We start from the raw sequence: 22,573 nt of genomic DNA, 5'->3' as shown, positions 1-22,573 counted from the left end.
TCAAATAAATTAATAAAATATTTTTAAAATAATAATAAACAAATCAGGGAGGACAAGGTGGCTTTGGGAATATGATCTGAACGAGAGATCGGGGTACTACAGGTGATGGTGTGATGCAGGCACAGGAAGGCACACAGCTTAGCAGGGCAGACAGACTTTATTAGTGATATCAGTACAGCAGAGGTGCCCATGGAACGGGGGGAGGGGACCCATGCCTGAACCAGTCCCCTCCTACTGCCCCTGCCGGACCCTACCAAGATGGGGCCTGGCCTAGACCAGTTCCTCCTGCTCCACCTGAAACATGGGGGTGGAGAGCCCGGGGCTGGCCTTGCTTCTTGCTCCTCTTATCAATCCAGTATTGTCACTTCATTGCAGGGATGAGGTATCTCTCTCCCCAGCCCCTAGGCAGGGAACCCCAGCTACTGGAGTGGGGAAACTTTGGGGGGAACCTGAGGCCTAACGCTAGCCTCTAGGGCCCCTCCCTGCTCCACACCCTTGAGTTCCCTGGGGCTCAATGCAAGCAGGTGGAGGGAGGACTGAGGGCTTCAAGGGGTATGGGCCCCCAGGCGTTTGGGCTTGAGCGAACCCCACAGCGACTGAACGCCCCTGCGGACAGTCCACCCTACACGCCGGGCAACGGACTCAGCAGGGGGTGCTGGGAGGCAGGAGGTGGAGGCCTGGGAACGTGCATCCAGACACTTCTGATAGCGGAGCTGCAAAGAGGCAGGTGGGGCAGTCACTCTCCAGCCTGCCCCATGTGGAGTGGGCGTCATCACTCCACCACCCTACATGCTTACCATGCACGCAGCCTGCACAGCCTCTGAAAGGCTGGCAGCATTGGGCTCGCACCAGAACATGTGGCAGCAGAAGGAGGCTGGGCCGGCAGCCATGATGAATGCAAATGTGTGGACATCTCTGCCCACAGCCAGAAAGGAGAGGAAACGCACCCGACATTCCCCCAGCACTGCTTCCGTCTAGAGGGACAGAACCCAGTTAGGAAGGAACAGCCCAACCCTCTCTTCTACTGGCATATCCACTTACTGGCAGCTCTTCCTCAACCACCCCAGGCTCCCCTCCATGGCAAGGCATAGCCAAGCCTTCTCCCACCCTGGTCTTTACCTGCTGATGCAAGATGGTAAGAGTAGCAGGAGCCACGCTGACGTGACTTGGGGTCCACTGCTCACGGCTACTGGAGGACAGGACTGACTCCAGGGCCCCGTTTATCACATCTACCCCTGGAAGATATGGACACAAACATGACACCACTAGGGATGGGGAGAGGATGCCCCAGGGCCTTTGCTCCATGCCCACCTCACCAGTCAACAGCCCTGGATGATGCTGCACAGATACCCCTTCCTGGGTGCCCTCCTCCTTGGCTTCAGTGATTTAGCACTTTCCTGGTTTCTTCCATATTGAATCCTAGGCTCGGTTTTCCTTATTTGACTCTGCCTCTTCCTTCAGCCTCCAAAATGAACTGATTCCCCAAAGCTCTGACCTCTCCACGTCCTGGCTCTCAGTGTTTGCCCACATTCAGACATTATCCTGCATCATACAACAAGGACTCCCAAATCAGCCCCTATAAGCCACACCTCTCCCACGACCCAATCTTTGTTTTGTTTTCTATCCACTTAAGGTATGTTGACTTTTGTATCCCACTGTGCATGCCAGTCATTACAGTGCACAATTTCATTTACACCTTACAACAATCTCCCAACTGATTCTTTAACCACCATTTTAGATAAGGAAACCGAAGCTTACAGTTCCTCTGCTTCTTCTCTATATTTCTAGTTTTCAGAACTAGAAGGACTGTCAAATCTTAGTTGGGTTCAGTAATTTTGGTAATTTCTATAATGTATTAAGAGGACAAGGAACAGAAGGTTCCTAGCTTTTAGATCAATCAATCAATATCCCCCTGTAACACAGTGGTTCCCTCCACTCAAACTGCTATTAAACAGTTCACTCTTGCATCCCACTTTTGCTTGCACTCAGCAGAGATGCAAGGCAGAGGAAGCACACGGCACAGTGGAGGCATGGGTTCCAGTCCCACGCTTCTCATGAATGGGCTCTGATCTACCATGTCTTCACCTTCACAACTAAGAGGTTAAACAGTGCCAACATGAAAGCATGCAGCTCTGCGGCCCACTCCAGGGCCCTCTTGCCCCTTTCAGTGTCTCTGGGTTCCCACAGGAGCAGACCACATGGACCCTTTGTGGGCAGACAAGGAAGAGGACAAATGTCTTCCTTGAAAGTCTTCCCTCATCTTGGCCTTGTTCATCTTACCTTTGGCTGGATCAAGGCCTAATTCCTCTCCTAATTATGTAAGTCCTCCAAAAACTGGCCTCATCTTAGCTGTCAAGCCTCATATTTTACTACTCCCTGAGCTTCAAATGATTTATGTAGCATTTATTAACATCTAATCTTGGCAAATGCCCTGCTAGGCAGATTGGGAATACAAAGTAAGAGAAGAGGATGCCCTCAAGGGACACAGGATGTAACTGTGGAAAAGCCTCTGTCTAGAGTGCCCTTTCCCTCTTGATTGTTTGTATGAGAAACTCCTGATTCTCATCCTTCAAGGTTCACCCAAGACCCATCCCGGAAGCCTTCCCTGCTGCAGGGCAGAGTGAGGATGCTGCTGGGACAACTACTAGCACATCTTGTAACTCCTGGAAAACCTTTTTCCACCCTGGGCTTTGGCCATCTCAAGGAGGGAAGGCAAGTTTAATTCATCTCTGTGTCCCCAATCCTAGCACAGGGCTTATCTATTATCTACTTAAGGAATTCCAGATGCTTGAGCAAATCACCCTCAAGGCAACATGGGTAAATGCAACCAAACTGGTATAACCAAGTAACCTAGGAGCCCACAGAAGGGTGAAAACACAGGCAGTTCCTGAGTGGGTCAGGTCAATTGACAAGGGCTGTGGTGTTTTTGACGTTTATTCCAGTCTATGGAAAAATCTCGAACACCATGAGTGTGGACAAGATATCAAAGCTCATGGGGCCATGGGGATGGGGCCTGACCTTGGAATGTGGGGAGAATTGGTGTGGAGGTAGGGAAAATTGTGGAGCAATGTGGCCTACAAACAGTCTGCCATATTTGGTAACAACTCAGGATTAAAACCTATTCCCTGACCCCCAGCCCTGCACTCTCAATCCCCTTTATCCTACTGTGCATTTTTCCCCGTATCATGTTGCCTTCCAACATATTACATAATTTCATTATTGTCTGTCTCTCCTGACTAAATTGTCAGCTACCTGAAGGCAAGAATCTGTCAGTTTGGTTCATTAATGTGAACCAAAAACTGAGAATAGTGCCTCACACAGATAGGCATCCTACAGATACTTGTTAAATAAATGAATGATTTATGAATGAATGCTGCAGCTTTAGGAGGAGCCAATGTTAAACTCCTGGAGGTTAAAAAGGGAGCATAAGACAAAGCAGGAAGTGAGTTTAGAGAGTTTAGGGAGCTGACCATTGAAGTGACGGGCAGCAGAGGGGCAGTCAAGGATCGTAGACAGTTGCTTCATCATCGTGAGAACCTAAGTAAGGTGGATAGAGAGGGTGGGGGGTAGGAACTGTAACTGGAAGAAGCAACAAGGGTTTGGAAGTTGAGGGTGAAAAACAGAAAGAAATGAAAGCAAAGATGTAGGAGTCAGCCAAGCTTCCTTCCTGCTCCCCACACATTATTTTCTCACCTCTGGCTCCCTGTCTGTGGCACTGCCACTGAATCCAAGTGGAATACCAACTACCCTCTGTAAAGACAGGCCCCCTTTCAAACCCTAGCTCAATTTCCATTCTTTCTAAGAAGGGTTTCCTTATTGGATCTAAGGTGCTCATCATTAAAGTCAGTATGGTTTGAGGGAAAGAGCAGAAAATTGAAGATGACCAGGTTTGAGCCCTAGGCCTCCCACCTCCTGGCCATGTCATTTGAGGTAAGTCTCATTCATTGTTTCATGTGTTCATTTATCCATTCATCAAACAGTTGAGTTCTTCCTAAGTATCTTTTGATGTGACACTTGACCGCCTCTTGAAGCAGTCTTTTTGCCTCCCACTTCTCTTCTTCTGCTCCCACAATCCTTGTCAATTTCCTCCTCCTCTGTCCATTAAATGCTGAGGGTCTAAAAGCTAGGCCTAGCCTCATTTCTCTTTTCACTGTGGGCTGCTTATTTTCAGGGATCAGTCTCCTCTACACTCATGGCTTTGATTACCTCTATAACCCAATAATGCCACATTTGAATCTGCAACCCAGACCTCTCCTCTGTGAATCCAACTGCCAACCTGAGTTTGTCACTCAGCTTTCCCATCAAATTTGGCATATCTGAAACCGAACTCCAATCTCCATACCAAAACTGGCCTCTTCCAATGTCTACTACCTTTACAGAATGGCATTAGTTTCCAAAGCCAGGAAGCCAGGAGTCAGCCTGAATGCCTCTGTCCCTTGTCCTACATTGTCAATCATCAAGATCTGTTGATTCTAATTGTTTAAACGTCTCTTCAGGGATCCCTGGGTGGCGCAGCGGTTTGGCGCCTGCCTTTGGCCCAGGGCGCGATCCTGGAGACCCGGGATCGAATCCCACATCGGGCTCCCGGTGCATGGAGCCTGCTTCTCCCTCTGCCTGTGTCTCTGCCTCTCTCTCTCTCACTGTGTGCCTATCATAAATAAATAAAAAAAAAATTTAAAAAATAAATAAATAAATAAATAAACGTCTCTTCAATCTGCATACTCTTCTTCAGTTCCACCATAGCCCATGATACTCTTCTTACCAGCCATAACTACTCCAAGATCCTCCTAATTGATTCCTCACATCCACCTCCACCTGCTAAACATTTTATTCCATGGTATAACCAAAGCCAACTTTTACAGAATTCAAATTTGATTATGCAAAGTATTTTCCTGAAAATTCGACTATAGCTCCATACTGATTTTAGGATGAAGAACAAATCATTAATGTGGTCCATAATGTCTGACTTGCGACCCAACTCCCAAGCCTCATCTGGCACCAATGGCCTTCTCTCAATGCCTTTGAAGTACCAAAGTGCCCTCCACTGTGGATCCACTTCTACACTGTTTAACCTGCCTGGAATGATATTCCCCTGCTTTATTCCTAGCTCCATCCCACTTTACCACATTAGCCTCAATTCATTTTTTTGATCTCAGTTTAAGTGTCATTTTCTCAAGGAAGTCTTTTCTGACTAAATGAAGTTCCTCTCTCACATAGTTTTATAGCACCTTGCTACTTTCTTTCAACGAATGACTCAATTTGTAATTACACATTTATTATTAATATGATTATTTGACTACTTTCTGTTTTGTTTTGTTTTTCTCTGCTGCAACCTTCTGTAACCTCCATGAAAGCTATGATCATTGTTCTCCCAGGACCCAGCACATGGTAAGCTTCATAGGTATTTGTTAAATGAATGAAAAATAAATAACAAGTACTGTGAAAGCACTAGAAATATAAGACAGTATCAGATAGTCTCTACTCTCAGTTTCCTTATCTACACAATGGATATTAACATAATCCCAACCTCATAGGAACATCAAAACTTACACGACATATAAGGAAGTACTTCATAAGCAATAAAGCATGTCACAATTATGCTCACTGCTTCCTCTTTGGATGCTCACAGCTCATGGTTAGTGCTGTAATACCCAACCCAGCTCCCAGCTGCTACCTGGTATTTCTAGTCATCTAAGACCCACCTCCTAACCCAATCAAAGCTTCTCTGTGAGATGCAAGAGTGGGTCTCCTATGTGCCTAGTTCAATGGTTCAAACTCAGTGAAGGCAGGCCAACTGCTGGTATAAGGCAGGACACAGAATGCAGATAGGACAGAGGTACAGGAGGTGGGATGCATTTTAAAGAGCAGGGGGACATCAAGCATGAGGAAGGTCTGGTAAAAAAAGGTTTTAGAAGGCAGAGGGTGGGGGCATAGCTTTGGGATCAGGATGGTGGTCCCTGGGTGAAGAAGAACATACATACCAACAGGTTTAGCAACAGGCACATTCCCCAGGTAATAGACTTGGAACTTTTGTACCAACTCATTCTTAGGCGCTGGAAATTCCACTGTGGAAAAGAAAAGGAGGATCAGCCATGGTGGCAGACCTTGCTCACTCCCAGGCCCCACCACCAGGGCATAAGCTGGATATGCACCCATCCAAGGCCCTACCTCCAGCCCTTCCCCACCTCCCTTTAACCAAAGTCCCTCCACTTATTTGATCCAAAGAATTTAGTCTCTATGTGCCCATTTTTTATCATGTCCATGTAGTAGCTTATGCCTCTTCTTGGGTCACCTCACCTTTCTAACAAAGCTGAGCTGGATCTGGCAGGGTTGTGGCACTGACCTTGGAAAGGGACATCCACCAGTTTAGAGTGGTCCAGGGAGAGTCCATTTACCAAGCAGCGGGCATTACGCCTTTCGGCCATGATCTGAAGAGAGGAGGGGAGGAGCGAGAGAGAGTCCATTAGGGCTTCATTGCCCCAGAGTCCCCCACCCCCATTCAATGACCCCACCCACATCCTTGTAGAGCAAAGGTGCCAGCTAGTCCAGGGAGCAGAGGGGGCCGTGCCTTAGAGCAGATCTCATGCAGGCTGGTGGCGATGTTCTTGGCAGGTGCCTCACAGCGAAACACGTGGCACTTGAGCATCTGGGTCAGCTTATCGCGAGCTACGTAGGCAAAGTCCCTGTTGGGGGAGGGGTACCTCAGTGTCTCCCAGTGCCATCCAGTGCGAGGCATCATCCCTACCCCACCCATGCCCTCCCTGTCCATCACAGCTCCTTCAGGGCTTCTGCCCTCAGGATGGTGTCCTGTGGGTGCTGCCTTCTGGCTGGTGGGTAGACAGGCAAGCATGCCGAGGTAGGGGAAAATGGGCGAGCACAGCGGGCAAGAAGGGGCAGGGCGGAATAAGGGAACTTGGGTGCTTTGAGGTATCTGGTCCTAGTGTAGGAGGAGGAATGGTCAGGGTAAATTAGGTATAAGTACCTCTCTCTGGTTCCAGCAGCATAAGAGAGGCAAAGAGTAGAGTCAGGAAGGAGGGCCCCCACTCTGACTGCCAGATGAGCCCCCACCCTAGGGTCCCAGGCACAGCTCCCACCTTCCACTGTCCCGCCCGACGCCCCAAACTCGAATGCTGACGATGGGCTGGGCATGCAGTAGGGCCTGACTCTGCGGCTCCACCAGCTTTAGTGTCTCGTCCTCCAGTTGTAGCAGCAAGTCCTTTCCCTGTGGGCCCAGGAAGCAGGCACTCAGTGGAGCCCCAGCTGGGGAGGTGACTCATCTCTGCCACCTCCAGCTCAGGGGAGGTCAGCCACAGATGTGGGGTCCTGGCCTTGGTGGTGGATCACCCACCTTGCAGGCTTCACTCTAGTAGAGGTCACAACTGTCATCCCTTACGTGACTCCCTTTATCATCTGGTCATTGCTAGAAACCATCTCCCAAGGCCCCAACCTGGGATCACACAACAATCTCACTAGGCTGTCACTTGCAAGGGGTTGACACCTCCCTCCCCCAGCCACTGCTCAGGCAGCCCAGCTCTCCTCTCTCTCACAGCTCCCTTCCCTTCTCCACTGAACCATACCCACCAGCTCAGCCCTCACCTCCCCCCAACCCCCAGACATGGGGTCGTGCAGATTGTTTTTGTGGTAGGAAAGCTGACGGATGCAGTTGTTGACTGCCACACTGCTGCGTCCAGGGGCCAGCTCCTCCTCGGTCATCTCCACCCAGCCTAGGGAGCGCACGGCGAAACACTGCCAGATATAGAAGAGGGGGTGGGAGGTATAGGGTCTGAGCTAGAACCAGAGGACCCATAGGACACTCTCTGCTAAGAGCAGAGGAGTTCCTGACTCAGAACATGGCAGCTGGGAGGATGCTCTGAGCTAAGACTGAAAAGCTCTCCAACAGGATACAGTTGGCGGGAGGGGGATGGTCTCAGAGGAGACCCCTGCCAGCACAAGGAAGCATCTGAGTCAAGCCTGGATGGAGCCCCTGCCAAGCCACTGGGCTGCTTGAGTGAAACACTGATGTGCCTCTGGCTCAGAAACAGGGATCTATGCTAAGACTGGAAAAACTCCTAACTCAGGACCTGGAGAGCTTACTGAGACCAGAGATGCCCCCCAGAACATGACACAGGGGGTCTCCTGCACATAGAGGAGCCCCAGCCTGAGGAATAGGCATTGGTCTTAAACAAACCTTGATCCCTGGGTTGGCATTCCGTGGGGGCAGCTTCTCCTCCTCTTGGGGTAATGGCTCTGGGCTGGAGGAATATGGTAACATTTGGTACAGATGCTCAAACGTGGAGCTGTCCTAATGCCCCTCCCAGAGAGGTCTATCCCCCTGCCAGCCCACTGTATCATGCCTTCCCACTCACCTGAGGCTCTGAGCTGGGAAGGGCAATGCCCCCTCCTCAGTGTCCTTCAGTCCCAAATCCATAGGAGCCTCCTCACTGGGTTCATCCTTGGAAAGGGGAGAGAGGAGTCAGGACCAAAATGATGCCCCTTCTCCAGCTCCCCCATTGTAGAGCAGGTCCCCTCACCTTCCAAAATTCTCCATCCTCAAAGCCTTCTCTATGGGCAAAGCCTGTCCAAGTGAGCTATGAAGAGGGAGGAGCAATAAGTGGGTAGCTTATCTTGTTCTGGCAGCAACACCCCTCCACCCCTGTACAAAAAGCAACAGGCCTGTGAGCTTACCTGAGACTCCTCTTGGGGGCTGCTCCCCTGTGAGGGAGAGGCCCGGCCTGGGGGCTCCCACTGGGTGGTCCCTGTTGGGATGTGCCAGTAGTAGGTCCCTGAGGTATCCTGGACCCTCATCCATCCAGCTGGCAGGTCGGAATCCGTCTCGAAGGCGTTGGGGTTCCAGAAGGAATCTGCTGGGTGGGTTGGGGGGGACTGATGAGGGTCTACCCACCCAACAAGCATACAGTAGGTACTTATGCCAATCCCCTCGTGGAGATCCCATGGTGGACAGGAAGGGATGGGGGAAGGGTTCCAGCACAAAGTTCCTGCTTCCTCCGAGAGCTTGCAGTCGGGAGCCACAACATGGGGGACCACCAGCAGGGGACATGACTCAGGTCTCCTCCTGGACCCTGCTCCTGGCTAATGTGCCCACATAGAGGGAAGGAGGAAGACAGAGAGAGGAGAAGGAGGCTGGGTGACCCTAACTGACCTCCTATCATATATGCCCATATCTCAGGCACACACACACTTGTCAGCTCTTGCACACACACGTGCACTCAAACACACAACACATATAAGCCCTACTACACACCTGTGCAGCCACCACAAACACAAGGGTGTACACACACAGAAAATACCAGCAGAGACGGTGGGTATCACAGGTGCACACACATGTGCAGGGGCAAACACACATACAACCCAACTCCAGCCATACCTTAACGAAGTTACCATACAGAGGTATGCACACACACGGTTATATGTATCAGCTCCTACCACATGTGTGCAGAGACCACACCCACAACAACCCCCAACACATGTGTGGGTACCACACAGTGAATGCACACTCAGTCAACCTCTGCCTCGTGTGTGCAGATACCACACACACTCACACCTTGACCCCTGCCACACACAGATGCAGGCAAACGTCTTATGCACATGCACATATACCTGTGACATACACCCCTCTTCTTCCAGCAGAGCCACACCACTCCAGCCCTGTAACCCAGCTTATGCCTCCTCTGCCTCTCCTCCCTACCCAGCCCCACCTCATATTCTGCCCAGCCTCATGCTACCCCTCACCTGGGCTGCTGTCCTGAAGGATGATGGCCAGGAAAAAGTCCTGGGAGAACATGGCGCTGGTTCCCAGCCCCTCCTGCCTCCACCCTCCCTCCTCACAGCCCCTCCAGCCCAGCCAGCTGGGCTCACAGCCTGGTGCTGGGCTGCAGAGAAAAGCTCATCCCGCCCCCTTCTCACCAGGGCAGAGCGCCTGCCAGGCAAGATCCTCCCCCGCCTGGCGCTCACTAAGGAGGGGCCAGGACCACCATGGGACCTCCGTGGGGGGGGGGGGGAATAGAGGGTCCTCATAAGACCCTAGCCCTTCCTGCCCACATTTCTTCTTTCTAATCCTGACTCCCCTCCCCCAATTCTGAATCTCCATCCCACCCCGTAATGGGCATCAGAGTGCCACAGTCAAACCTAGTCTGGAGGACACCAGGAAACTCAGCCCCTCAGGAATACCTCAGCCACCTGGGGCCCTGCAAAGACTAGCTCTCAGCACAAAAAGGGTGTGGTTTCAGAGCTCCCGGGGATCCCTCCCCTGCCCAGGACCTGCCCTGCAGTTTGAGCCCAAAAGTGGGCCTTGAAGGCTGGGCCCCAGCAAGCTTGAGGCTGGGCTTGGGGCTTCCCTGCACAGCCCCCCTCACCTGCCAGGGCCCAGCTAGGCTGCAGCGTCTCCTCGGCAACCGCAGCACCAGGACGGTTGGGAGCGCCCAGACTGCTGACGTGCTTCCCGTTACCAGGGAAACCAGGAATCCTGACTGGTCCAAGAGGCAGCACTGAGGATACAGGCAGTCCCCAGACCCAGGCTGCTGGGCAACCAGGCACACAGAGGGGCTGGGAGCAGGTGTGGTCACCCAAGGTGGCCGCACACCTGATGCAAGCAAGATTCCTCACCACCCTGTTTGCAAATGAGGTAGGCCCATGGAGGAGGGGCTCTTGCCTGTTCAGCCTTCTAGGTAGCCATTATCACCTCTTCTCTCTCCACCCTGCCTTCATCTCAGACCCCAGGGAATTAAAATGTCTGCTCTTCCCCAGGGACCCTCCAGTGCCTTCCGGGCTCTCCTGTGGAACCTTTCAGGAGCACCAACAGCAAGAGCAACCGTGCCCTCCACAGACATACCCTTCTTCATGAAGGGTCACACACCTCTTGAATCTGGGGACCAATTCACCATCTTCTGACTGAGTCACACACCAATCCATCTGCCATCCCTGTTAGCCTGTACCTTCCTGCTTCAAAGAGCTTCATCCTTCCGATCTGTCCTGGAGGGGCGGGCTGCTCTCCCCCTCTGACCATCTGGGAGGCCCTTCTGGAGCCTGGCACATCTCCCTCCAAGCACAGCCCCACTAAGGCCTTTGCCACGCCACATGCACACATTTATTCAGGAATGTACATCTTCACTCCTGCATCGACTCATTCAGGCACTGACGCACGAATTCAAAGGTTTGTGCATCATTCATTCATCTGTGCATGCCGTCATGGTGAAACAGGTATAGCCATTTGCTCGGGAGTCAGTGAGTCACATAATGCTCTTTCCTCTTCTCCATCCCCATGTCACTACAGTAGTTCAAGCTTCTCCCTTTTATCTGGAATTCTTACCTGGATCACAGCAACAGCCTCACAGGTGGGCTCCCTCCTCCAGCCTAGTCTCCTCCAATGTGGACTGCACGCTACAGCCCACATGATTGTTTCAAAATGCTGAACTATTCTCTACCTTAGTAATCTTAATTATTTTCTCTTGCCCTCAGGATAGAACTCAAACTCCTCCCGGGGTGTGTGTGCTGTTATGAGCCTCTAACCTTCTGCCTTCGAGCCTTATTTCTGATCACCAGCCCCCACGCCCCTTGTCTCTCTCTCGCTGCTCTTCATGCCCCTCATCCTCTACAAGCCCAGCCTCCTTCCCTCAGGTTTCACCTAACTATCACCCACTCCTTCTTCAGGCCTGCATGTAAAGGTCACATATCAAAACTGACCCACCCCCTCACCCCCATGCACACAGGCTGAGTGCCCTCCTGCACATCTTCCATCCCAGTGCTCACCATGCGGATCAGAGCTGCCCGTCTCTCTCTGTACCCCCTAGACTGTGAGCGCCATGAGGACAGGAACCTCTGTCCCTTGTGCTATGCCTTCTCAGCATTTAGGACAAGGTCTGGCACTGAGTATGAACTCAACACAGGTAGTAAAGTTCATTCACTCTTCCATTCATTCATTTATTCAATCAACAACTCTGTGGAGATCCTAGGCTGGGAAGGACAAAATAACTTTTGCCCAATGCTACTCCATTCCTACAGGAACCCAGACCTCCTCCATGGCCTTCATGATCACAGCACCACAATTACAAAAGAGTAAGCAGTGACTCAACCCTTTCCGAGGCTGGCCCCACCCCACTCCCTCCACTTTCCATAGCCTCCACCAGAGCTTGATCCTTGGCTGTCCTCTCTCGCTGAGGTTGATGCCTGTGCCCAGCAGGCCCTTCCCACTTCTTTGGCAGTTCTGGTCTCCTTCTCCCAGACGGCTCACATGTGCAGCTACTACAGCGACCACCCCAGCAGCCCCTGGACCAATCAGGCTCTCCAGTATCTGGCCTCTGTCTCATACCCCACAGCTAGGGCAGAAGTTCCAAACTAGCAACCTACAGACAAATACAAGACTCAGATTTTGTGTGGCCTGCATGGTACTTTGTAAAAAAACAGAACTGGCTGCTAACATTTAGAAATTGGGCTATTTCACATCAATGTCCAGTTTTTGGTTTTCCTTGAAAAGTGGCATGAACTGACTGGATGACATTTCCCCCCCATGCAACCCTATAGATAACCAGCTGGAATGAAGTAGCAGCTGCTCCTTTAAAAGGAGGTCCAAACAATGACCATCGAAGGCTACTAACATCACAGAAAAGAGAAGCAACCAGACTTTGCCTTTGATAAAAGTACTCAATACCACCTATGAAACGTTCTTGCAAAAGCAACACACACACACACACACACACACACACACAAACCTCTCAAATCCAAATCTGATCAAGGCTCTAGAACTCACTACCAAATCTGCAGGAAATCTAGGGGAAGAGAAACCTGCTCAATGCCACCACAGGGAGAGTCTACAAATCCAGACTCTGGAAAACCCAAGATAAATAACACTGTGTCTCTAATTTAAAACAACACTCTGCAAGCAAAAATAAAGAGAGACAGACGGAGGAATGGAAGCATGACATACAGACCCAAAGAAACTTTAAGATACACATCCACCATGGAAAGGTCTCCAACTAACTGGTTATTGATCCAAATAATCAAAACTTTAAATAGCAGGATGTGTGTGTGTGGGGGGGGTGGGCGGTCATTTATTAAACAATTAGGAAATTATAAACATTGACTGGATATTTGATAATATTAAGAAGTTATTGCTGAATTTTTGTACTAATGATAATGGTTTTGTGAAAATTTTTAGAAGAATTTTGTTGTTTAGAAATGCATGAGTAAACAAACACTTATGGATTTGAGTGTCTGCTTTGAAATAGGCTAGGACCCAAGAGTAGTTCAGGGTATAGATGCAGCAAAATTAGTCATGTGTTGGTCACTATTAAAACGGAGTCATGGATAAATTGGGCTCATTATTCTATTCTCTCTACTTTTCTAGATATTTGAAAATATCCATGTTAAGTTTTTGGAAAGGGGATGCTGTACTGCCTTTGGCTCACCTGCATGAACTACATGCTCCCCTGCAAAGGCTCCACAGTTTGGGGTCTGGTATGGTGCCTGCTGCCAGGTGCCCACCCGAGTCTTTCCTAATCTTTACTTGTCTTCCAATCCAGAAAACTCTGGGCTTGTAGCTACAACCCATTATCTCTGTCCTCTGTTGCTCAGCTCTGTCTGCATCTCTATGTGACATCAGGAAATACGGAAATTCAATTTATTTAAATGGGACACATTTAATGATCAGTCCTTGGAGTCCAATACCTATTGTCCCCTCTTGCCCACCCCACAAAGATGGATATATTCATTCTTTCTTCTTTTATTTCCTAACTTTTAGTTAGTATTCTATTCCTGATACAAAGAATACAAAACGGTATCCTTACAAAGCCCAGAGTAGTGCTCTGCACACAACCGACCTCAGTCTTTCCAAGTAGACATCTGTGGGGAGGTGCTGCTGTTGCCTCCAGATCTGGCCTGTTAAAAGCTGACTTAAGTCAGCTCATCTGGCTCATCGTGCTGTGTGCATCAGTGGCAGGATAAGCAAGGACAAGAGCTCAGGTCTAGACTCAGTTCTACTATGATCCCAGACTGTCTGTGGCTTGGAAAAGCTACTTAACCTCTCCAGGCCTACTATGTATGATGTATGGGCATCATAATAGCATCTAACTCACAGTATGACTGTGAGGATGGAATACAATTAATAATAAGCATAGGGCAGTACCTGGTAAGTGCTCCATAAATGCACCTAAGTCCACCGTCCATCAGTGTGTGCATGATGGATGAACCTAGCAACTTGTGCAAACACTCTGAATATCAGGAATGGTTTCATCCAGGAAAACCTGGATATGGCCTGCTGAGGACTATTAGGACACCAGCTCTGTGGCTCATGTCTGGGCTGGCCCTGACATTGATTTGGAGAGGCCTGACCCCTGTCCACTTGCCCTCCCGGATCCCCCATGTCAAGCTCCATAAAGTACCTGTGTCCTCTGGGGAGCCGTAGGAGGGGCTGCCCTGGGATAAGGTAGCCCAGCTGGAGTCCTCGTCACTGGCTGCACTGTTCCGCATGCCAAACAGGAGGCTGGCACTCTTGCTGTGTTCTCGGGGACCGTCTGCAAGGGCCTGGGGTCTGGGGGGCACCTCCACACTCTCCGGGGGCTCGGGCAGCCCTTGGGGAGAAGACAAGTCCTCCTCCTCCTCCTCTTCGTCCTCTTCCTCATCATCCTCCTCAGCCTCCCCTGCCGCCTTCTCCTCTCCTTCATCTGGCCCGTGCTCTTGGGTGCTGATGATCAGGCCAGATCCTCGGAGCCCTCTGTTGGCTGCATTGTGGGCGGAGAGCTCCAGCTCAGAGTACAGGTGCATCAGGCCTTTGGGGCCCAAGGGTGCCATCTCAGGCTCCTGACTGGCCTCCTCTGCCAGGGTCAAGGTCACGTTGCGGTTCTGGTCACGATGGGCTGTGGCAGCCCGCCGGAGCTGGTTCTGGCCCTCTTTTAGCCATTTGGCATTGGCAGGGCCTGGCTCAGGCCCACCACCCTCCCCCATGGCACTGCGCAGGTCCTTGGGTCCCACAGCCGTAGCCTGCAGCTTGGAGTTGAGCAGCTGGTTGTGGGCAGTGTGCAGGGGCAGGGGTAGGCTCAGGGCAGGGCCTCCGTGGCTGTTGGCATTAATGGCCGACTGGCTCAGTGACGATGGAACAGACATGGCCTTGGCAGATCCTGTGGGGTGAGGATAGGAGACTGTGGTTGAGCCTCCAGGTCAAGACAGCAGCACCCCTGCTTCTGCCTGGGGCTGTGCTCCGTACCTCGTCATCTCCCTTATGCTCAGCAGACTAGCACCCACTGCTGTGTCCTGAGAGCTATTTTCCCATGACAATGACTAGGCTCAACTCCTGTCCCCCCACACCACCACCCACTCAACCACCATCTCCACCAAAGGCTAGGGCCAGGCCTACAATCCACCCCAGTCCCAAATCCCCAGCCCTGAGCTTTCTGAGACAGCACAGCCAGCCCCTGCTTTGCCCTCAATCCCAACAGCAGAGCTTCCACACAATGGCTCTCTGTGCATCCCCACCCCCACTTATCTGACCGGGGCTTACTGTGCCAGGGACCCAGCTGGTGTGGGACTGGCTCATGTGTTCTGGGACTGGACACTGACTGCCCTCTTCCTCTTGCCACGTTGCTATCCACAACTTCCTACTGTGAGCTCCCTAGGCAGTGTTCCTATCATCAACCAGCCCCGAAGCCCAGGCCTACTAGGGACTGTGAGAATAGGAGAGAATGAGCTGTAGACCATCAAGGGCGTGGACCTGGGAAGGAAGGTCACAAAGGAAAGACCTTCAGCCTCAATTTGTGAATTGAATTGGCCAGTTGAAGCTACATCTTGATGACTGTTACTATAAAGTATCTTACTTTGGACACCACTCCACCTGCCAGGCCCTATAATGCCTCATGCCTCAATCAACAGGAGCTTTTGACCTGTACTCTCCAGCCCTTTATGTCTTGATCTAAATGTCATCTTCTCAGTGAGGCTTTCCCTGACACCCTTTTAAAACTGCAAGCCACCATGCCCTCTCTCAGCAACACGCAAACCTTCCCTAGTGCCTAGCACCATCTGTCAAGCTATTTATCAATATTATTACCACTATTTGTTTAATCATTGTCTCCCCATGACTGCAATTTCAGTTCCATGGTGGAAGATTTTGTCTTTTTTTTTTCTTTTCAATACAATATGCCTAGACCGTAACAAACCCTGGCACAGAACAGGAATTCAATAAATATTTGTTGAATGAATGTGTAAGTCTGCTCTCCTATCTCCTCCAGGCCCGATTTTAGCATCTCCTCTGCCAGTTGCAGGAAACACATTTTGGTCATGTCACTGTGTCTCAACCACTACTCGTGGTGGCCCAAACAAATCCCATCTGCTGCAGGTGAGGGGATCTCCTGTTCCACAGTGACAGCCCTCCCCAACTTCCTGCCCCTTGGCCCCTCTCTCATTACAACCCCTTTGTGGAACACCTTCACTGCCTAAATATCCTTACCCAGTGATCCCATCAAGGCCTCCTTCCATCCTCACCTTCTACTGCTCTAGTGTCCTCCTTCCCTGACTGTCACTGTAAAGTGCTTACTCCCTGGACCCTCACTGTCACCACCTCACAGGCCATCCTCCCTGACCAAGTCTTCCTCATCCTGGCCCTCTTAGCTCCGTGTCGCCTTCCACTTGTCCCATCCCCTCTCTGAGTCCTCTCTTCCTCCTCAACCCTTCTCTTCAGCACACCACTCTTGTCTCACTGGCTGCCCCTCACTGCATACCTCTCTCTCTGACTCCCACCGTGTGGTTCTTTCTCCCCCATTTCTCACCTGAGCGTTCTCTCTCTCCCCTAGCCCCCACTGAAGAGTTCCATCTCCCCTGACCCCCTGTCCTGGTTCTCCCTGCACCTCGGGGTAGCTCTCAGCTCTGAGCACACATTGCCAGTGAGGTGCTTTAGGCTGTCTGACCAAGGCTCTGCTGTGCCTCAGGTACAGCACATGGTCCTGGGGCAGGAGCCATAGTTTGCTTTTCCATCATGCCTAGCTCCTCAAACCCTAGCACAACACTGTGCACACTTCCGTGACCTGGATGAAAAAATGTTCCTGTGTGTCTGCCTCATGTGGAACTGCAGATCTGCCTGGTGTGGCTCCACCTGGGTAATAAGCAAACTCATGGTCACTGGCATAAACAAGAAAAATAAACAGCTCTGCCACTACCTAGAACCACAGTAATCTTCCAAAAATGGAAACCAGATTGTGTCACTCCCCAGTTGGAAAATTTAGATGGCTCACTGCTACCTTCAGAATAAGATCTGTGCTCACTAGCAGGACACCGAGAGCCTCCTTGAGCCAATCCCTATGACCTCTCAGACCTCCTCCCCCTTCCCTGCCTCTTTCACACTTTACATTCCAGCTTCACAAAATATGGCAGATTCTAGAACATGTCACACCCTGACAGCCCTGGCTCTTTGTTTACAGTGCTCCCCCCGCTTGGAATCCTGTCTCCCTGAGTGAGAACCTCTGCTCATGTTTCAAAACTTGGCTCGGCAGGCACAGCTTCTGAGCAGTGAGGCTTTCCTGTTCCGTTCTCTCTCTTTTTTGCTCAGGGGACCATTCCCTCCTCCATGTCTCATGATACCCAATGCCCCATTCCCTCCAAACACCCGAGACTGTCTTATTCGACTTCACATTCCCATTACCAAGGAGTGTGCGTGGTGTGTGTGCCACACAGTGGAGCCTCGATGTGGACAGAAGGGAAGGATGGAGGGAACAGACAACGTGTGCCCAGAGCTGAGAGCTACCCTGAGGTGCTCTCAGGGGGTAAGAGGGATTTGGAGGCTGAGACTAGTGGGAGCAGACACTGAGACAAACCTGTGCGGCCCCATGGGCTGCAAGTGGGCAATAGGAGTATTAGAGAGGCTGCTGGAGAATGATGAAGGGTACCTGAGAAGGCAGGAGGTCCCAGAGCAGTAAGGACCAAGATCTGGGACAAAGGGAGGGAGGGAATTAGTGTACACTGACGTCTTGACTTGAAGGCTGTTCCACAGTGGCATCCCCATTGAGTTTCAGGATGTGAAGACCCTGTGACTATGGCAAGCTGAGAGGATCACAGAGACGATGAGTCCTTCTCTGAAGCAGCAGTGTATGGAGCCAGGTTTTTAAGAGGTCAGGATGGTATTGACCTCCTTAGCACTTGGAGGTGTGATCTGGGAAAGGCACATACACTGTGAGGCTGGGACAGTGAAGAGCCAGATCAACTCCAAGGCAGCCCTGTCCCTCTGGTCACCAGGGCAGAAAGTACTGGGGGAGAAATGCAGAAGCTCTGTTGTGAACAAGCACTGAAACCTAAGTTCCTGGTTCAAGGCATTGTATGGCACCATCACCTAACTTTTTGAGGTCAAAGGATAACCAGCGGCCCAGGATCCTCAAGAAGGGGCACTCATTTTGGGGTTAGGTGTACCTGAAGCCTCTCAAAGGACGGAAAGAGCCACATGGATTCTGGCTCAAGGCAAGGAGCTAAGAGTGGCCACTAAGTGTGAAGGGGCTCAGATTGACTGCAGGGATGGGGGTACATCCTACTCAAGATCAAGAGTCCTCTAACCTGACAGCTTACTATTTGCAAGGCACTGTGCTAGGCATGGGGAAGAGTGATGAATTATGAAGAAATGGTCCCTCCCGGAATATAAATAATAGTGAAAGGGAATATAGGGGAAGGGAGAAGAAATGTGTGGGAAATATCAGAAAGGGAGACAGAACATAAAGACTCCTAACTCTGGGAAACGAACTGGGGGTGGTGGAAGGGGAGGAGGGCAGGGGGTGGGGGTGAGTGGGTGATGGGCACTGAGGGGGGCACTTGACGGGATGAGCACTGGGTGTTACTCTGTATGTTGGTAAACTGAACACCAATAAAAATTATTTTATTAAAAATAAATAAATAAATAAATAAATAAAATCTCTAAATCTTGAGAAAAAAAAAAAGAAATGGTCCCTCCCCAGTGGAGTACACAGTATAGCAGGGAAACCACCCCTTACAATGCAGTGTAGTGCCAGGGTCTGGACGGTCCCTGGCACCGATAAGCACTCCCTATTTGTTGAATAAATGATGGAGTATGATGGGGGGAGGAACAGGGGGCACTACAGGAGTCTGAGTTGTACTCTAGCCCAGACATCAGCAAGGAGCTGCTCAAGGAAAGACTTTTAAGTTGAGACAAGAGCACAACTCTCCTTGGACCACCTGGTGCACCACCCCTCCCTCCCAGAGGAAGACCTCCCCCTCCTCCTTCCCAGAGGAAATGGAATGGATTGGGGAATGTCCACAAACACTAATTTGCTGACCTCGGCACCTATCCTTTTATCCTTCTTCCTAAGACCAACTGCTTCATCTCTTAATTGGTTCCTTCCTTTCATGCCTTTCCAGGAATTTTATACCACTGTTCACCCATTTTCTCTTCTAAATAATCAACCTCTCCTTCTCAATGGGATCTACTATCTACCAACTTAAAAGCAGAATGTGTCTTGACCAATGGTCCTCCAGTGCCACTAGCTGCTCTTTCTCTCTCCCCATCCAGCTCAAGCAAACCTCTTGAAAGAGCTGTCTCTACTCACTGTTATCATTTCCTCACCTCGCACTCAATGCTCAACCTCTCCAATCAATCCTGCTTTCACTCCCAGAATGTCTCAGCAACAGCTCTTGCCAAGGTCAGCAGGACCCTGTGTCATCTAATCCAACCCGCACATCATCTTGGTTCTACTCTCAGCACTACTTGAACCCTGCCTCCCATCCAACTTTCACTTGTGGCTTCCCTGTACTACATCTCCCGGTTTTCTTCCTACATACTCTAGTTCCAGTCCAGTGTCTTCTTAGACCCTTATGCTGGCTCACCTTCCTCTATCAGCTGTTACATGCTGATATTTCTCATGGCTTGTTCTTAGGCCCTTTTCTCTTTCTCATTGAATATTCAAGATAAATATTTATTTGTGCCCACAGCTTCCGGTGCATATTTCAAAATTTACATCTCCATTTCAGACCCCTCGTCCAAGCTCCAGACGTGTACATTCAACTTCCTATTCAGCATCTCCACCTGGATGTCTCAAAGGACTCTCAAACAAACATGCCTGCTTATGTTTCTCTCTGCCATACATTTACTGGTCCTCTTTCAGGATCCTGGTTTATGGAGTAATATAACCACCCATCCCGTTGTGCAAAACAGAAGCAGGGGGTAGCATCCTTAACGCTACTGCCTCCCTGCCTCCCTCACTCCCCACATTTAACCCCAGATACTGAAAATTTCCTCTCTGAGGAAAACGTCTGAACTTCATCTATTCTCCACATCCACTACCATCACAATCTTCACCAAGGACAAAGATCTTAAGATCAAAATTATTAACATGGCCTAAACTGTCATGCTCAGTGTGGCCTCTGCCAGCTTCAGCACTCTGCTCTCCAGCCTTACTGGCCTTCTGATTCCTAGAAGACATCATGCTCTCTCCTACCACAAGGCGTTTTGCAGGTGATTCTTTTCCCTTCTGCTAACCTGCAGCCTAAATAACTCGAACTTACCCTTTACATCTTCGTTCAAATGTCAGGTTCTCAGAGAAGCCTTCCTTGGCCCTCTCTCTCTACACCTCCCAGACCAATTTAGCTTGTGCTCTTATGTAGTCTCAAGGCACTATCCACCATCCGCTTCATGGTATTTATTACACTTGTCATTTTATTCTTATCTGATTCCCTCCTGGATTATAGGACAAGATCTCAGTCTATTTTGTTCATAGTTATATCTTCAGTGCCTAACACAGTATCTAATATATGAAAGGTGCTCAAAGTATATTTGTTGAATGAATAAATGATCAGATAGATGCATTGAAAAAAAAAAGATCACATTGTGTTGAGAGTATTTAAGGGGAGGTAGACAAGAGAGTATGATGTTAGAGCAATGAGGGAAAAAAAGAGTTTTGGCTTAGGTTAAATTTGATAGCAGTCAGGATGGAGCACAACGAATGGATTTGAAAAATATTTAGGTAGCGGATGTGACAAAATTTGGTGACATGAGATGGAGAGTGTGAGGGAGAGAGGTTAATCTAAAATGTTGCCCAGGATTCCAGCTTGGATAACTGATTGGAAAGTAGCCATTTCCGAGAGCTGAAGGAAGAACAGATTTGGAAGAAGGGTGGAGAGGGAACGCAGGGAAGGTAATTCAGCTTGGGATCTGTAGGTATGGAATTTCTGTCGAACTTCAATGGAGATGTCATGAGGGCAGCTGAATCTGGAGTTCAGAAAAGAGGTCTGAGCCAGATATATACATATATATATATATATATGTATGTGTATATATATATATATATATCTCTGAGAATCACTAACAGATATATATGAAATTTGAAGGCTTGGGAGTGAATAAAATACCAGAGGAGAAAGTACAGAACGAAAGAGCACAGCTCAGGATGGAAACAAGAGCTTTACCAACATCTAAAGGGAGGGGAAGGAGGTAGCAAATGAGACCACGAAGGAGCAGACAATGCCAATGCCGGACAAGAGAAACCAGAAAAAATGCTTCCAGGAGCGTTAACACACACCACTGAATACTACTAAAAGGAAAGGGGGATAACAGGAAGGTGTCCATTGGAGTCGGACACATGGAGGTCTCCGGTGACCTTGGCTCCAGCAGTGTCAGTGGGTGTCAGGGACAGAGACCAAATGAAGTGGTTTTAAGAATGAATGGGAAGTGAGGACATGACAGCAAGTGCAGGCAAGGTTTGGGCTTTGAAAGAGTAGAGGGAGATGGGACTATGCTGGAGAGGCTGGGAATGCGAGAAATGCACAGGCAGAGGCAAAACGGGATTCGGAATAACCTCTGAATTGGCGGTTGGAAAACTGCTCTCCGTGAGTGCTTCTGCTGGCGCGAGGCCTCCTGGCTAAGCCGGGGACGCGGTGGGCCCCAGGGCACACCCCTCGGTCGCCGAGGGCAACTGAATGCGGCTTGACAGACTCCAGGCCCGGGACCCTGCAGAAATCCGCGAGGGCCCTGCCTTCCTCGCCCCACGTCCCACGCCAGCCCCTTCCCCTCCCCCATCGCCCCTCGCTGCGTGGCCCCCAGACTCGCCCCCCTCCAGCCCCGAGGGGCAAGAGGTAAATAAAGGTCGGGGAGGGGGTCTTGTGAGGACCGAGGTGGCGCCTGCAAGGTGGGGGTGGGGGACTGGACGACGGTCCGAACGCGCGCGGCGGGGGTACCGCCCGCGGGGATGTGGCCTGACCAGGGCCCCCCAGGCCGCCGCGGGGAAGGGGCTGCGGGGTCCGCTGCCCGCAGAGGGGGGTCGGGATCCGGCGTCCGGGGCTAGGCCCGGGGCTGGGGCAGCTCCTACCTGCGCGGGGAGGCCCCAGGCCCAGGTGGCGGAGGTGGCTCAGGCTGCGGGGCTCCGGCTCCGCGGCGCCTTCTCCATCACAACATCCCCCGCCCTGGAGCGCGCGGGCCGCGGGGCCGCGCCCCGAGCAGCGGAGGCGCGCGCCGGGCGGCGTGGGGGGGAGGGGGGAGGGGGCGGGGGGCCGCCATCTTGGGCCGCGCGCGGGCGCGAGCGCGCGAGCCCGTCGCAGAGGGCGCTCGCCGCAGCTCCCCCGAGGGCCCCACCCTGCGGACCCC

At 50.9% G+C, this 22,573-nt stretch overlaps 1 protein-coding gene and 1 long non-coding RNA gene across 8 annotated transcripts; one reads left to right on the top strand and one right to left on the bottom strand.

Annotated features, from left to right (window-relative positions):
- Nucleotides 1-138: 138 nt before the first annotated feature.
- APBB1 (amyloid beta precursor protein binding family B member 1) lies at nucleotides 139-22,457 on the bottom strand. 7 transcript variants are annotated; one of them, XM_077866690.1, is made up of 14 exons: nucleotides 22,299-22,457; nucleotides 14,394-15,128; nucleotides 8,686-8,864; nucleotides 8,532-8,588; nucleotides 8,367-8,452; nucleotides 8,189-8,252; nucleotides 7,597-7,746; nucleotides 7,095-7,222; nucleotides 6,569-6,683; nucleotides 6,344-6,428; nucleotides 5,982-6,065; nucleotides 1,120-1,235; nucleotides 798-974; nucleotides 139-713 (listed from the first exon to the last, which is right to left on the bottom strand). In XM_077866690.1, exons 2-14 carry the CDS (start codon nucleotides 15,112-15,114, stop codon nucleotides 546-548), a joined length of 2,130 nt encoding a protein of 709 aa, XP_077722816.1. In that variant the 5' UTR covers nucleotides 15,115-15,128; nucleotides 22,299-22,457; the 3' UTR covers nucleotides 139-545. The 7 variants fall into 7 exon arrangements, with proteins under 7 accessions (XP_077722816.1, XP_077722818.1, XP_077722820.1 ...); XM_077866692.1 differs by having other exon boundaries at nucleotides 8,686-8,861; XM_077866694.1 differs by lacking the exon at nucleotides 7,597-7,746.
- Nucleotides 10,315-12,712, top strand: LOC144294766 (uncharacterized). Its single transcript, XR_013362122.1, has 2 exons — nucleotides 10,315-10,642; nucleotides 12,538-12,712. It is a non-coding gene; the product is annotated as an uncharacterized LOC144294766 (long non-coding RNA).
- Nucleotides 22,458-22,573: the final 116 nt, after the last annotated feature.

Source organism: Canis aureus, chromosome 23 (genome assembly GCF_053574225.1).
Source record: "Canis aureus isolate CA01 chromosome 23, VMU_Caureus_v.1.0, whole genome shotgun sequence".
In the NCBI taxonomy this organism is placed as follows: Eukaryota; Metazoa; Chordata; class Mammalia; order Carnivora; family Canidae; genus Canis; species Canis aureus.
Note: the sequence above shows the minus strand (reverse complement) of the source record. Positions and strands in the feature narration are given on the sequence as shown.